The sequence below is a fragment of the Sinocyclocheilus grahami genome, unplaced genomic scaffold (assembly GCF_001515645.1).
Source record: "Sinocyclocheilus grahami isolate Dianchi unplaced genomic scaffold, SAMN03320097.WGS_v1.1 scaffold79.1, whole genome shotgun sequence".
Classification (NCBI taxonomy): Eukaryota; Metazoa; Chordata; class Actinopteri; order Cypriniformes; family Cyprinidae; genus Sinocyclocheilus; species Sinocyclocheilus grahami.
In genome coordinates this window covers 293251-307506 of record NW_015505258.1, presented here as the reverse complement: position 1 = coordinate 307506, position 14256 = coordinate 293251, and the positions used below count along the sequence as shown (strand labels likewise).

The following is a 14256-nucleotide window of genomic DNA, read 5'->3' as shown; positions in this document are numbered from 1 at the left end:
ACTTTGGGTAACGGGGAGATGAGTGAAGTCTTGCTTTTGCACTTGTCCCACAAGCAGTGCTAGTTTCACCTCAAATGCTTTTATGTGGGAATACATGTCACATATTAGTTTCCCCTTGCCTTGGAGCTGCAAGTTGAGGCCGTTCAACATTTCTGTCACATCTGTTAAAAAGGCGAGGTCCCATTTCCATTCTGCATTGATCAGTTCTGGGACAGTTTTGCCCTTTGTCAGAAGAAAAATGCTCCTCAAAACTCTGCCGCAGCTAAACCATCGGACTTCAGTGTGGTAAAGCACATCTCCGTGAGCAGACTCTAGCTCGGCGAGAAAGGCTTGGAACTGCCGGTGTTTAAGTCTGTTTGCTCTAATGAAGTTTATTCATGACACCACCACCTTCATGACTGATTCCCACTTCAGAACTTTGCAGCAGACTGCTTGCTGGTGAATCAGGCAGTGGACTTGTAACGGTGGGGTTAGACCTCTTTCCTCCATTTTTTTTATTCATGCATCCTATAAGCCCCCTCGACACGCCAACCATACTAGGAGCCCTGTCAGTAGTGATGGCCAGCTTAGACCAGTCTAGACCCAGCTCTCCCATTGTTTGGTACACTTTACCAAAAAATATCCTCCCCTGTCGTAGTGCCTTTTAGACTTTGTAGGGCTGCTAGCTCCTCTGACACTTCAAAGTTTGAGCTAACTCCGCGAAGAAAAATTAGCAGCTGTGCTGTGTCCTGCACGTCATTGCTCTCATCCAGTGTTAATGCAAAAAAATTCAAATTCTTTCACTTTCTCCTGCAGCTGGGCATATACATTATCCCCCATTTTTTCAATTCGTCTGGTGACTGTACTTACGGACAGACTCACCGCATTTAAGACATCTTTCTTATCAGGGCACACCTCCTCCGCAACAGCATTCATACATTTCTTGACGAACTCGCTGTCACTGAATGGCCTACTGCTGGTTGCAATCAGTTTAGCTAGCTCGAACGGATGACTGGTTCAGCTGGGTTTGGCGTACAAATGTATTCTGCTGAGCTGATAGTACACTTTTTAGCTTCGACACTTTGTCTGCTCTCATTTGGCCTTGCAAGCTAGCATACTTTTCTCTGTGGCGGGTTTCATAGTGTCAGTGAAGATTGTATTCTTTGAACACAGACACTGTTTCTTGAGAGATGAGACAAACAGCCACTTCTTTGCACTGAACAAAAAAATAATCACTTGTCCACTTTTGGTTAAATACCCTGCATTCTGAATCAACCTTTCTCTTTCCCAACCGCTTGGCCATTTTGTCGTCTCTTTGAATTTTTTCGCTGGTTCGCGCGTCACCGGTTCGATCGCGATGGTACGTTATGTTGAACATACCATTCTGTTGGTAGGTGAATTTAACAAATAATTAGGCTACGTTAATAACTAAGGGAAATTTTAGTCTGAAAGCCAATATTTATTATCAAATATAGACATGATATAAGTGAAACCGTATATTTAAAATTACATTTTCAAAATATGTCTCTAGCATTGTTCAGAGGGTCGGTCCAAATGTGGGGGTGAGCCGCATTCGGCCCGCGGGCCGTAGTTTGGGGACCCCTAAGTTACACTAACAGTCAAAAGTTTGGAATAATTATTATTGTTATTTTTTGAAAGAGGTCTCTTATCAAAAGAGACGGTAAATAATGTTTAATGTTACCAAAAATGTCTATTACAAAATAAATGCTGTTCTTTAGAACATTCTAGTCATTAGAGAATTCTAAAAAGTATATCAGTTTGAACAAAAAATTTAAAGCAGCAAATAGGGGTCGACCAATTATCGGCCTGGCCGATATTAAGCATTTTTATGGTTATCGGTCATTTTCAAAACTGATGTGCCGATAAAATAATTTAAAAGCATTTAAAGAAAGTTTCTGTCAGAGCCCTTGTTATTCTTAATTTTGACATTAATTTAAATTTTTACACAAGACATATATATTGGTTATCGGTCTACTTGATATGTAATAACCGGTATTGGCATCGGCCCTGAAAATCACATTTCGAACCCTAGTTCTCAACATTGGGTAATAATAAGAACCAAATCAGCATAGAATGATTGTTGGATGTTGTTGTGACTCTGAAGACTAAAGTAATGGCTACTGAAAATTCAGATTGTGTTTATTGTGTTTTTGATCAATTAAACGCAGCACTGGTGAGTAAAAGAGAATTATATATATATATATAAGACTAATTATTAATTTACTTATCCTTATATTTTGACAAATGTCTGTCCCCCCCCACACACATTCATTGCAAGTCAATGGGAACCAATGCTGCTTTGGACTCCACTGAATTTCATTGCATGGGCAAACAGTGGAATCATCTTTCAAAATATCTTTGGTGCAGCCAACCTTTCATCTATGACTTTATTTTTCTTGATAATGAATCAACATTGTATATCTGACGTGAATTTTATGGAATGAGCACCGTTTGGAACGGACAGTGAAAGCAGTGCCAAGTTTTGTGACAGTGCCACAGTCAGACGTCAGCTTAGTCCAAACAAACACGCTGTGATCCTGCAGCAGGACCAGGAGCAGAAGCTAATGTTTGCGTTGACTTCAGAGATGCCATATATTTCTTCAGGACTGTCAAAATAAACTTTTCGGCACTAATATTTATGTTCAGCCTCTAATCTGGGCATTTGGTAGACCTGCTGAAGGTGGGCGAATGAATGAAAAACTGAGCCCAGGATCAAGGTGACTGAAGTATTTCCTCGCTAACCTGGCTTAGACATGTTCCTGCATGGAAGGGGTCAAACAGAGAATTGTAACAAGACCCCGGAGGAAGCGAAAGAGATACTCACCACAGATAAGGAAAGAGGAAATGGCCAAGCAATGAAGATAAAGTGTAGTTGTAAAGAGAAATCAATGATTGAGCTACTGATATCAGGTCAGCTCGTGTCAGCAGATGTGAGTGGTCTACCTGTGTAGTGTCAGTTTGCTGGGTTTCTCCCTGTTGTCATCGAGGTGTTTGCAGAGCAGTGACGCCAACACTTCCCTGTAATTACACTGAGTGCCTAGAGCAGTTCCCCCACCAACGCCCCCTTCTCAAACCAAACCGCCTGTCCGCCGGCTGGGAGGTCCTTCTAGTGCCGGAGCTTAAAATAACAACGGCCTTAGCTTAAGCATTGTAAAAATACACTAATTTTCAAAGGTTTGGCGTCGTTTACAGTAAAAAGTAATATTATGAAATATGATTCATATTTAAAATGTTTTCTATTATTATTATCAATGTTGATAACATTTCCTGTTATTATAAAAGGTTGAACACAGTTGTGCTGCTTTATTATTTTTGTTAAAATACTTTTTTCCTAAATTCTTTGAATAGAAAGTTTAAAAGAATAGCATTTATTTAAAATAGAAACATTTATCATTTTTTAACATTATGAATGTTTTTGTCATTTTTTTTGTCAATTTAATGCATCTTTACTTAATAAAAGTATTTATCCTACTGAAGCCAACTTTTGAATGGTAGCATATATCTAGAATCACAGACATTCCTATCTAGTCAGAAATGGAAAAATCTGCTTAAAAAATAAGATTAAAAATAAGTTGAAGCTATTTATAATGGAATTTTTTTTTATTAAAAATGATCAAAAATGTTATATATATATATATATATACATACAGTGGGTACCGAAAGTATTCAGACCCCCTTAAATTTTTCACTCTTTGTTATATTGCAGCCATTTAGCCATTTGAGTTAAATATATGAGTGTCACAGCAAAGGGTCTGAATACTTAGGACCATGTGATATTTCAGTTTTTCTTTTTTAATAAATCTGCAAAAATGTCAACAATTCTGTGTTTTTCTGTCAATATGGGGTGCTGTGTGTACATTAATGAGGAAAAAAAATTAACTTAAATTATTTTAGCAAATGGCTGCAATATAACAAAGAGTGAAAAATTTAAGGGGGTCTGAATACTTTCCGTACCCACTGTATGTAACAGTCATGTGTCCAGTCTGCTCTCTGTCAACCTAAATCTTTTTTTTTTTAGCTTTTTGTAATCTTTTGAAGTATTAAAGTCATGCAGTTATTGCAAGCTGTTGTGTGTGTGTGTGTGTGTATATATTTGTATATGAACAGCATTCATTTGAAAGTCTTCAATGTCACCTTCGATCAATTAAATGCATCCTTGCTAAATAAAAGTATTGTTTAAAAACATATTAACTACAATTTTTTTTGTATTTATTTGTTAATTTATAAAGTGATTTTTTAAAATACTTTTTAATATTATTTTAAGTGCCATTCCTAGTCGTCCACAGAAAAGCAGGTAATTTGTTCTAAAAAAAATTGCCAAGTTTACGCAAGAAAAGCAGACGTTTAATTTGGATTGGATAGCAATCGCAAAGTTTGTCTGCGGAACTGAATTTACACCCTCAGGCAAAACTTTACAAATAAGATCATTGTCATTCAAATAGAATGCTAGAGGAGGGGAATGATTCTTGGCTGTCTATCTGCCACGAGCTCAGTGAGACTGCTGCTCCTTGAGTTTGGGGTTGACCAACTCTGGAAACCAGATGGAAGATTCTAGAAAGTGGGTGAGATGAGAGCTCCAGAGCAAACAAAGACAGCTTGGGCTTGTTTGTTTGGATTGACTGAGAAAACCTCCTACTTTGTGAGTGAAACCCTGAAAGCTTGCTCCCTTCTGTCGGCTCAGTGCTCAAGACCTTACTGTGAAAAACAACAAGAGGAGGAGGGAGTGAGGAGAATGTGTGTGTCTTCTGCTGGCAGAGTCATGGGGATGCCAGAGCAAGGAGAAACTGATGAATGGGTAGACAGGTCCACGGCCTTGCTTTCCTCTCTGGGGTTTCCCATAATGCCTTTACATGGAAGTCTTTATAGGCACAGGGGTGCTGCCAGATATCTGGTCTGGTTGCTAACAGCAACTCAATGATGTGCTGAAATATACAGTGTCTCTCTGTTGTTCTGGGCTGAAATGCTATAAAATCTTCTAATGAGGGTCTGACTGTAAACTTGAAGGTCAACGGCTGACTTTCATATGGTAAAAAGCGAGAATTTAGGAGCCAGAATGAAACAAATTGATTGGTATTTGATGCCATATGCCATTTTCAGCAGCCATTACTCCAGTTTTCAATGTCACTTGATCCTTCAGAAATAATTTGATCATATTAGATGTAGATTTGATGCTCAAGAAACATTTCTTATTTTTATCAATGTTGAAAAAAACTGCTTAATATTTTGGAGGAAAGTGTGATAATATACCATTCAAAGGTTTGGGGTAAGTAAGATTTATTTATTTATTTTTAAAGGAAAGTATTAAATTAATCAAAAATGACAGTCAAGATGTAATTATATATTATACTGTAAATTACTTGGTCCTTAAATGATACTGTCGCAAAATATTTAAAATAAATGTTTTTCATTAAACTTGTTCAGCAAAAAACATGACATGAATTTCCATTAAAAAAAAAACACATTTTAATGTTAATAATCATAAGAACCATTAAAAATAATGGAGTGCCAATAATTGAGCATGAAATCAGCATATTAGAACAATTTATGGAGACTGAAGACACTGAAGACTGCTGAAAATTCAGTTTTGCCATCACAGAAAAAAAATGCAAAAAATATTTAACATGCTAATTTTAGTACTGTTTTTACTGAATTTTTGTTTGAATAGAAACTTATTTCTGTTTTTTTTTTTTAAGATTTATTTTTGCCATTTTTTATGATAGGATAGTTAAGTGGGAAGTGAAGTGGGAGAGAAAGAAGGGGACGGGATCGGGAAAGGTCCACGAGCTGGGAATTCGAAACTCGTGACGTCCGAAGCGCAACAGTACTATATCTCGGCACGCTGCCCACGAGGCTATTGGTGCCAACTCAATAAAAGCTTATTTCAAAAACATTTAAAAAAAAATGTAATTACTTCAATTAACTTTTGACCGCTAGTGCGTTTCTTAAGGAGTGGTACAGTTGAAAGATGACTACATGTTTTTCTTCGCAGGATGTGAAGATCTTCCGGGCGCTGATCCTGGGAGAGCTGGAGAGAGGGCAGAGCCAGTACCAGGCGCTCTGCTTCATCACACGGCTCAACCACAATGAGATCATCCCCAGCGAGTCCATGGCCAGACTCCGACAGGTCAGTCCATTGCTCCCAGGCTCCCTCAGAGGCTGATGACAGTCACTGGGGTGAAAACAAGCAGATGCTGGGTGTTAGAGTTGAGCTCATGGGTTAACTGTTGCGTAGGAGTGTGATGTTTTAAATGGGAGATCTCAGAGGAACAAGGCTGTAAAAGGCCTTTGATGAGTAGTTCCTGGGAGGGCGGCCAAGGTCTTAGATGTGTGAATATGAATGAAAGGTGTGAGAAAAGACTGGAAACATCTAGCTTTAAAGAACGACAGGACTAATACTAAAATCTTCCTTTTTGTATTACAGAAAAATCCCCAGGCCATCCGCACAGCGGAAGAGAAGAGGAGCACGGAGATGCTGAGCATGAACGTAGCAGTTAATTTGACACGGACGTGGCAGCTGAGCGCCCACATCCACAACATGTGCAGCGTCGCCCGCGAGGCCGTGTACACACGCGAGGCTGATGTCAGACACTGGCTGGACAGAGGCAAGCATGCTTACTGCGTCCCTTAATTACACCCTACCAAACCCAGCATATCGCTGACATAGTGCACTTCACTTATTAACCCTCTGTAGCCTGATGTATGAAATAATAGTCCCACAATAACCTGTAGACAAAATATGTAAAAAGTAAATTAAGTGCATTTCAAGAATGCACACTGTAGGTCATGTATCATTTGACACATCAGGCTTTAATGGTGAATTAAAGATACCAACAAAAGTGTATTTTCATGATTGAAATGATAGTCTTTGAAACATTGATTCAATTTTTAAACATTGAATAAGTTTTGATGCCAAGAAAGGATGAAACCAGGTTATAAATTAATATAAATATAAATGTGTATAAATATATTTTAAATGTGTTTATATATTGTATATGTAAATATGTATTTGTATATATGTATGAATAATATTGAACATATAGAACATTTAGACAAAACATTTCAGTAACACTTAGTATAGGGACCAATTCTCACTATTAACTAGTTGCTTATTAGAATGCTTATTATTAACCTATTGGCTGTTTATTAGTACTTATAAAGCATATATTCTGCATGACCATATTCTACATCCATAATCCTACCCAATACCTAAACTTAACAACTACCTTACTAACTATTCATAAGCCGCAAATTAGGAGTTTGAGGCAAAAGTTGTAGTTAATGATTTGTAAATAGCGAGAATTGGACCTTAAATAAAGTTTGACCAACTTTTCAATACAAAAATTATATGTTTGTATAATATAAATATATATTGTATATATATAAAAAGAAGTTATGTGATTTTTAATAATTAAAGAGCAGAATAAAAATATTTGATATCAAATATATGAATGATATTAGTAAGAATAAAATAAATGATGCATCAAGAACATTTTTATAATTAAAAGTGATGTGATTTTTAATAATTGTAATATATAACCTCTGTCTCTCTATATCTATTGTCTATTAATATCATATAAAAATATAAATGAAATTATTATGAATAATTAAAATGAATTATGGTATCTCGAATATAGAGTGAAAAATAATGTGATTTTTAAAAGTATATTTAGGCTATATTTGTAAATTTTCTATTTTTAATTAATTTTATGGTTTAATTGGGTTAAATACTTCTATTAAATAATGAGGCTCTTTACTTGAATTATCATGTTTAACTGTCATTATAGACATGGCGACAGTAAAACAATATTTAAAAAAAAAAAGTTTGAGCTTTATCCAACTCTTTTCCTCATCAATTTAATGTAGTTAGTCCCAGTACAGATGCATTACTGTTTTAATTGGAACACATCTGCATTTGTAATGCCCCACTGACCTACATAGCTTGAAGCTTGATGATCGTTAAACTATAATAAATTATTTTTCCGATTCTTCAGGCATGGAGGGCTCCATGTTCGAGCCTCAAGCCGTGGAGGTGCCAGGCCTGCAGAGCTGCGGGACAGTGAAGGACCTGTGGCAGCCGTGCTCCTGTAGCTACAACCTCAGACTGGAATGGTACCCCTGCCTGCTGAAGTACTGCCGCAACAGAGACGTCTCTGGCAGGGGCAGCCCGTATAAATGCGGCATCAAGAGCTGCAGCAAAGGCTACCAGTTTACTTACTACGTGCCCCACAAACAGCTGTGCCTATGGGAGGAAGAGACCTAGAACCACATATGCTTCTGCAAAAACATATTTAATGTGACCTTCACCACCTCCAAGCCTTCAAACTCGTGCCTTATGCACAGAGCAGAAATGATGCTGGATGGGTGTGGATGGCAAGTTTTGAGGTCAGTAGTTTTAAAGCTCTTCCTGCTCTTACCAGCACTATGGAATGGAATTGAGACCCAATTGAGTCTGGGACGAGCAACCTGTGAATTAGTCTCTATATAACAAGATGTAATCTTAAAATTAGCTGGATCTCGTCAGGTTGACAATTTTCTTTTTTTTCTGAAACTGGTATTATTTATTTGGCAGTGGGATACGATTGAAGACACTTAAGCACAGCGCACACGTTCAGAGAAAATGCCTTTTTTCTCGCTCTTTTTAGTTTTATATTTTGACTGTTAGATTCAAAGCACTGTGGTGAACATATACATGCTTTGATTAATATTGGTGCAGACAGAAAACGCTATTAATCAATCATTGATCACTTTTAATTCAGACCGATTCAATCATGTGAATTATCTCACCGTAAGTCTTAATGCTGGGATTCTTTGGGAGTGTGTGTTTTCATTTTCATAAGGATGGACTTGCACAACAGTATCATTTAAGGACCAGTTGGATCAATACAGTTTGAAGTATGGCCTCTGATTAGTTGGGAACAGACAATACTTCAAAAGTGAAGTGAGGAAACCAAAGTAAGTGTATGTTCTGAGGGATAGAAAGTACTGAGAAGGGCATCAGGCTGATGAAATCTGTGCATCCAACACTGCCATCTTCGGGTTTTGCAGCATTACTGTCACTCAGGCTCCTCCTATCAGCATGACCTCAGAACATCAGCAGAGCTGTGAAACCATCACAAATACGGATTCACATCCTTTTGTGTGGTATCAGACGCACTAGAAGAAATCACTTTCATTTATCAGGACCAAATCCGCAGACTGAGCTCTATCATGAAGAAGAGAAACCGTTCTATTGTTTCACTACATTCATCTTCAACTCACGACTCGCCTCTCTTAACATGTGAATGTTCGCGTTTAACATGCTACAGGTGATTCGGTTGTCGTTCATGGTACTAAAATGTTTATACGGATTTATTTAATTTTGTTTCAGAGAGTTTAAGTGTTATGTTAAAAATGTTTTTTGAGATTACACCTCCCCAAACAACAGCCATTGTCTGGGATACAAGTGCCTTGGTGATTCAGTGTTTACTGATTCTTTTTACAGATAAAGCTGGTATGAATAAAGTATCGGAACTATTTTCCTATGAAAATGAATATGGGCATAATATGAAGTCATTTGAAATAAAAGCTCCTTCAGCAAACTGTCTTTTATAACCGGTGTCTTTTTTACAGTTAGAAAAACAAAGTTGTTTTTAAAAGCCTTTGCAGAGCTGCAACATTGTGATGGTGTCAAACCTACCTGTATGTTTAACATTTTCTAAATAACTTGAAGCATTATATAATGTTTCGTTATACACTACAGTTCAAAGCAAGCAGCACAACTGTTTTCAACATTGATATTAATAGGAAATGTTTTTTGAGCATCAAATCAGCATATGAGAATGATTTCTGAAGGATCATGTGACACTCAAGACTGGAGTAATGATGCTGAAAATTCAGCTTTGCTATATCAGGAATAAATTACATTTGAAAGAACATTAAAGTAGAAAACAGATATTTGAAATTGTAATAATATTTTTGCTGTATTTTCATTAAATAAATACAGCCTTGGGGAGCATAAGAGACTTTTGTAAATATATATATTTTTGTATCCTAACCTACACTTTTGAATAGTAGTGTACTGGAATCAAATCATCTTGCACTCTATAATTAAAGTACTCTACCTAATATAAGCATTATTATGTTCATTTAATATTACGTATGAAACATTATTCATTGGAGATGTTATTATTGAATAAAGAGTTAGTTACTTGTTCACTGACAATGCAATGCGACACCATATAGATATTTTATTTAAATAAATTTGTAACAACTTGCTACTCTGGTCAACAAGCCTATAGCTTTTAAAAGCAAAAAAAGTCAATCTCTCTGAATTATTATCATTAGTAGCAGTAGTAGTAGTAGTGATAATTTGTCCATTTTTTTTCTCGTTGTATTGAACGCTTAGCATATATATTTCCAGATTTTTCTCAAGATGCACTTGTTTATTTGAACGGTTACTGTTATTAAAAATTAAAAGGTATAGTTTTGCCGCCAAAATACTTACTACAGTCATTGTTATTATAATCTGACTAGAAATTTAGGCCACGTCATAAAAATGAAAATGGCAGAAACACTGCTCGAATCAAATGTCATGATAACTGATTATTGTTTTAAAGTAGTGACCATACCAAAGAGTATAGAAGACCTTCGTACTAACTAACAACAGCGGTAACTATGGTTACGTTGTAATTTGTTGTGAAGGAAGGCCGCGGTCCGTACCAGCAGAGGTCGCCGTGCTGTGAGGATGCGTCTTCCTCTTTGTTGCCATCCTCGCTGTTGTCCAGCCGCAGAGGGACCGAGAGGCTGAAATGTGGCTTTTGTTTGTGTGCTGACTTGCGTAACTGTTACTATCTCCAAGACGATGCCGGAGCTGATCCCTCGAGGTCTTGCGTCCGCTCCGCTGCTGCGCTTCTGTAACGTTACGTGATGCAGAAACGGGAGGCACGGAGGAAGCAGACAGCATCCATGCTGAGCCTCAAGAACCCTCCGGCCTGTCAATGAACATGCTTTTGAGGTGACTATTTTTAGAGGTATATACTTTTTCCTTTTTTAAACAACAGATTTAATTTCATGGCTACAAGTTGAACCCGCTCATCTTAATTTAATGAAGGGTGGTAATTAATTTAACCTCAGTCAGCCCACAGCTCAGAAGATTAGCCAGCCTGGATCCAGCAGTAGGCTATCTGTTTTGCACTGTGAACTAATACTATTTGAGAAAGAGAGAGATATATATATATATATATAACTATGACTCTTTGGCAACAGTAGGGATGGGAATCGTAAGAAATTGAACGATTCCTAAACTGTTCTATTAACCATGCTTCTAGTAGCACTTTTAATGAATGCATCTGAAAAAAAAAAAGCCAAATGGTCAGATAATTTCATATTCCAATAAAACGGATTATAGAAAACAGAAAAGCATTTTTTTTATTTATTTTACTTTTTTAGAAGTGATATAAATGCAGTGCAACATTTGACTCTACATATATATATATTATAGAAAAATAATAAACACAAACGTTGGTAACATTTGTTTTTATTCGTCTGTTTCTTTTGCTAATTGCTAATTAATCAGACTACACAGTTTGCTTTGTGTTTTTGATTAACCAAAAATGAATCAAACTAGACGGTTCGCATTGTATGTTTTTGATTAACCAAAAGCGTCCTGGCTCATATGATTGAAAGTGACCATTTTTTTTGTTTTCATTGCATAATTTTGCTTGAAGCAGGAGCATGTTTTAAATTAATTTATTTTAGTTAGTGTTTATAATGTATTTATTTCAATTATTAATTATTAATTTTACTATTTTTTTACTGAATCCGTTATAAATATGAATAAGAACCCTTTCTCAGTTCCAAAACCTACATATCAGTATCCTGATGTATGTTCGGTAAAATAACCTAATATTTACATAGTTCAACTGCTTCACTTCCATAGTTCAGACAACATTAGGATAAAGAGCTGTATGTATAAGAATTAGAATCCTTTCTCATTTCCCAAACCTATATCAGTATTTTGATATATATGTTTAATAAAATAACCTAATATTGACACTAAACTGCTTTATTTCCAAGGTTCGGCCAACATTAGGATAAAGAGCTGTGGATAAGGTTGCCACAGTAACTTTTGAGTGTTTATTTGATCAATTATTTCTTATTAAACCTGCTATGAATAAGAACGCTTTCTCAGTTCTCAAACTTGCATACAGGCTACATCAGTGTCTGGATATATATGTTAAAATAAAGTAACCTAGTACTGACCTAGTTCAACATCAGCTGCTTTACATCCGAGGTTCGGACAACATTAGGATTAAGAGCTGTGTGGATAAGGTTGCCACAGTAACTTTTGGTCTACTTTTGACACACCCAGATACAAGCCAGACTCTTGTATTTCTCAACTGTTAATGTGAAATCCACTGCTAGCCCTTCAGACATACTTGAGTGGTTTTAGCGCTTATTCCACATCAGAATCAAAGGAAAAGTGTCATTTTTTTTGGACAGTCACTCCCAAGTGCTGTGGTGCTTCACGTAAGTACTCTCATGAATGCATGCATGCTATCTAACATGATAAAGTGTTTTGTGAATGTGACAGCTCATTGTATTTGATTAGGTTCACAGAATAAAGATGTCGCCATTGGTGCTGGGAGTCGGAGTGTGCTTAGCTGGGTGGATTGCTCTTTATGCTTTGCTGTGCTACACAAATGGCTCTTGCGGCTATGAATGGAACTGTCGGCTAGTTACACTATTCCATGGCATCCTTGCAGTCTGTATAACTGCTTACATTGGATACATAGATGGACCGTGGCCTTTCACCTACCCAGGCAAGATGTACTAAATGCTAATATATATAATAGGGGTGTATGATATTTAGAGACTATTTAATGATTGCAATTGCATAATTAATGCTAAGAGATTAGTTTTTCAAATGCGAAATTTTTAATATTAAAATATGAAAAAAAAAATATATATATAAAACTAAAACCACCAGTAGCTGGTGGCAATTCCGTTGCTGTGTCCAAAATAGGTATTACATTTGATAAGTTTGCGACAGTAAAACGACTTACGATGTCAGTTGCGCCATTTCACTGCCATTTACAACTCTTTCGCATTATGGAATCTCAGTTGAAGTTGTAAGTCATCTCGCCTACTGTTTTATTAAAGGGGTCATATGATGCGATTTCAAGTTTTCCTTTTGATTGCAATTGCATAATTAATGCTAAGAGATTAGTTTTTCAAATGCGAAATTTTTAATATTAAAATATGAAAAAAAAATATATATATAAAACTAAAACCACCAGTAGCTGGTGGCAATTTCGTTGCTGTGTCCAAAATAGGTATTACATTTGATAAGTTTGCGACAGTAAAACGACTTACGATGTCAGTTGCGCCATTTCACTGCCATTTACAACTCTTTCGCATTATGGAATCTCAGTTGAAGTTGTAAGTCATCTCGCCTACTGTTTTATTAAAGGGGTCATATGATGCGATTTCAAGTTTTCCTTTCTCTTTGGAGTGTTATAAGCTCTTGGTGCATAAAGAAGATCTGTAGAGTTGCAAAGACTAAAGTCGCAAATCCAAAGAGATATTCTTTATAAAAGTTAAGAGTCAACCACGCCTACCAAAAATGGCTCGTTCTAACACGCCCCCATACGTCACTATGTGGAAATATTAGCATAATGCTGCCCAAATGTGCACGCAAAGAAAGAAGGCGTGGTTTCAGGAACGCAGTAGTGTTGATGCAGCCATGTCAGCGAGACGCTGTGATTTAGTGCGAAAGCAAAAGCACTTTACTTGGCCTTCCGGAAGTAGATGCAATTAGGAATCATTGATTAAGATTTATTTACAACAGAACAGCACAACCCAGATGTTCGAATTTGTGCAAGGCATTTTATGGACGACAGTTTTTTTTTAACCTAGAAGAGTACAAGGCTGGCTGTGCACAAAGGCTATTTCTAAAAAAAAAAAAAAAAGGGTCAATAATGACTTTGCTATGACAATCTGGCGCTTCTGAATCAGCGACTGTAAGTATGTTTTGTTATTAGTTTTAAGTATTTGCTATTGACTGTTCAAATGCAGAGTTTTGCGCAGCACAGAGTAACGCGTCGTGTGTGTGTGAGTGAGGGGAACAGGGTCACATCACAGGAGAGTGAACTGCCTGTCAGAAATCATAGCACGTCAGCTGTCTTAACCGCGGCTTGTGTACTGCATCATCACTGTGTCTGTCATGCGACTCTGTTGCCCTTTCAGGCTTGAACTGATGGTAAAACTAACGACATT

The 14256-nt window shown here is 36.8% G+C and overlaps 2 protein-coding genes across 4 annotated transcripts in view; both read left to right on the top strand.

Annotated features, from left to right (window-relative positions):
* LOC107586231 (out at first protein homolog) overlaps window positions 1-9505 on the top strand; it is a 20221-nt gene extending 10716 nt beyond the window's left edge. Inside the window, exons 2-4 of the mRNA XM_016273493.1 lie at window positions 5990-6124; window positions 6422-6602; window positions 7992-9505. Of these exons, the coding sequence (XP_016128979.1) occupies window positions 5990-6124; window positions 6422-6602; window positions 7992-8260 (585 nt within the window). The 3' untranslated portion in view covers window positions 8261-9505. The remainder of the gene's footprint in view (window positions 1-5989; window positions 6125-6421; window positions 6603-7991) is intronic.
* A 1172-nt stretch (window positions 9506-10677) lies between these two features.
* The window catches only part of LOC107586230 (transmembrane protein 136-like), a 7503-nt gene continuing 3924 nt past the window's right edge, over window positions 10678-14256 (top strand). Inside the window, exons 1-2 of one of the 3 annotated variants that reach the window (XM_016273491.1) lie at window positions 10678-10993; window positions 12590-12800. In XM_016273491.1, coding sequence (XP_016128977.1) covers window positions 12605-12800 — 196 coding nt within the window. In that variant the 5' untranslated portion in view covers window positions 10678-10993; window positions 12590-12604. Of the gene's footprint in view, window positions 11010-11896; window positions 12508-12589; window positions 12801-14256 lie in introns of those variants that run through there. The other 2 variants (XM_016273490.1, XM_016273492.1) reach the window with 2 other exon arrangements.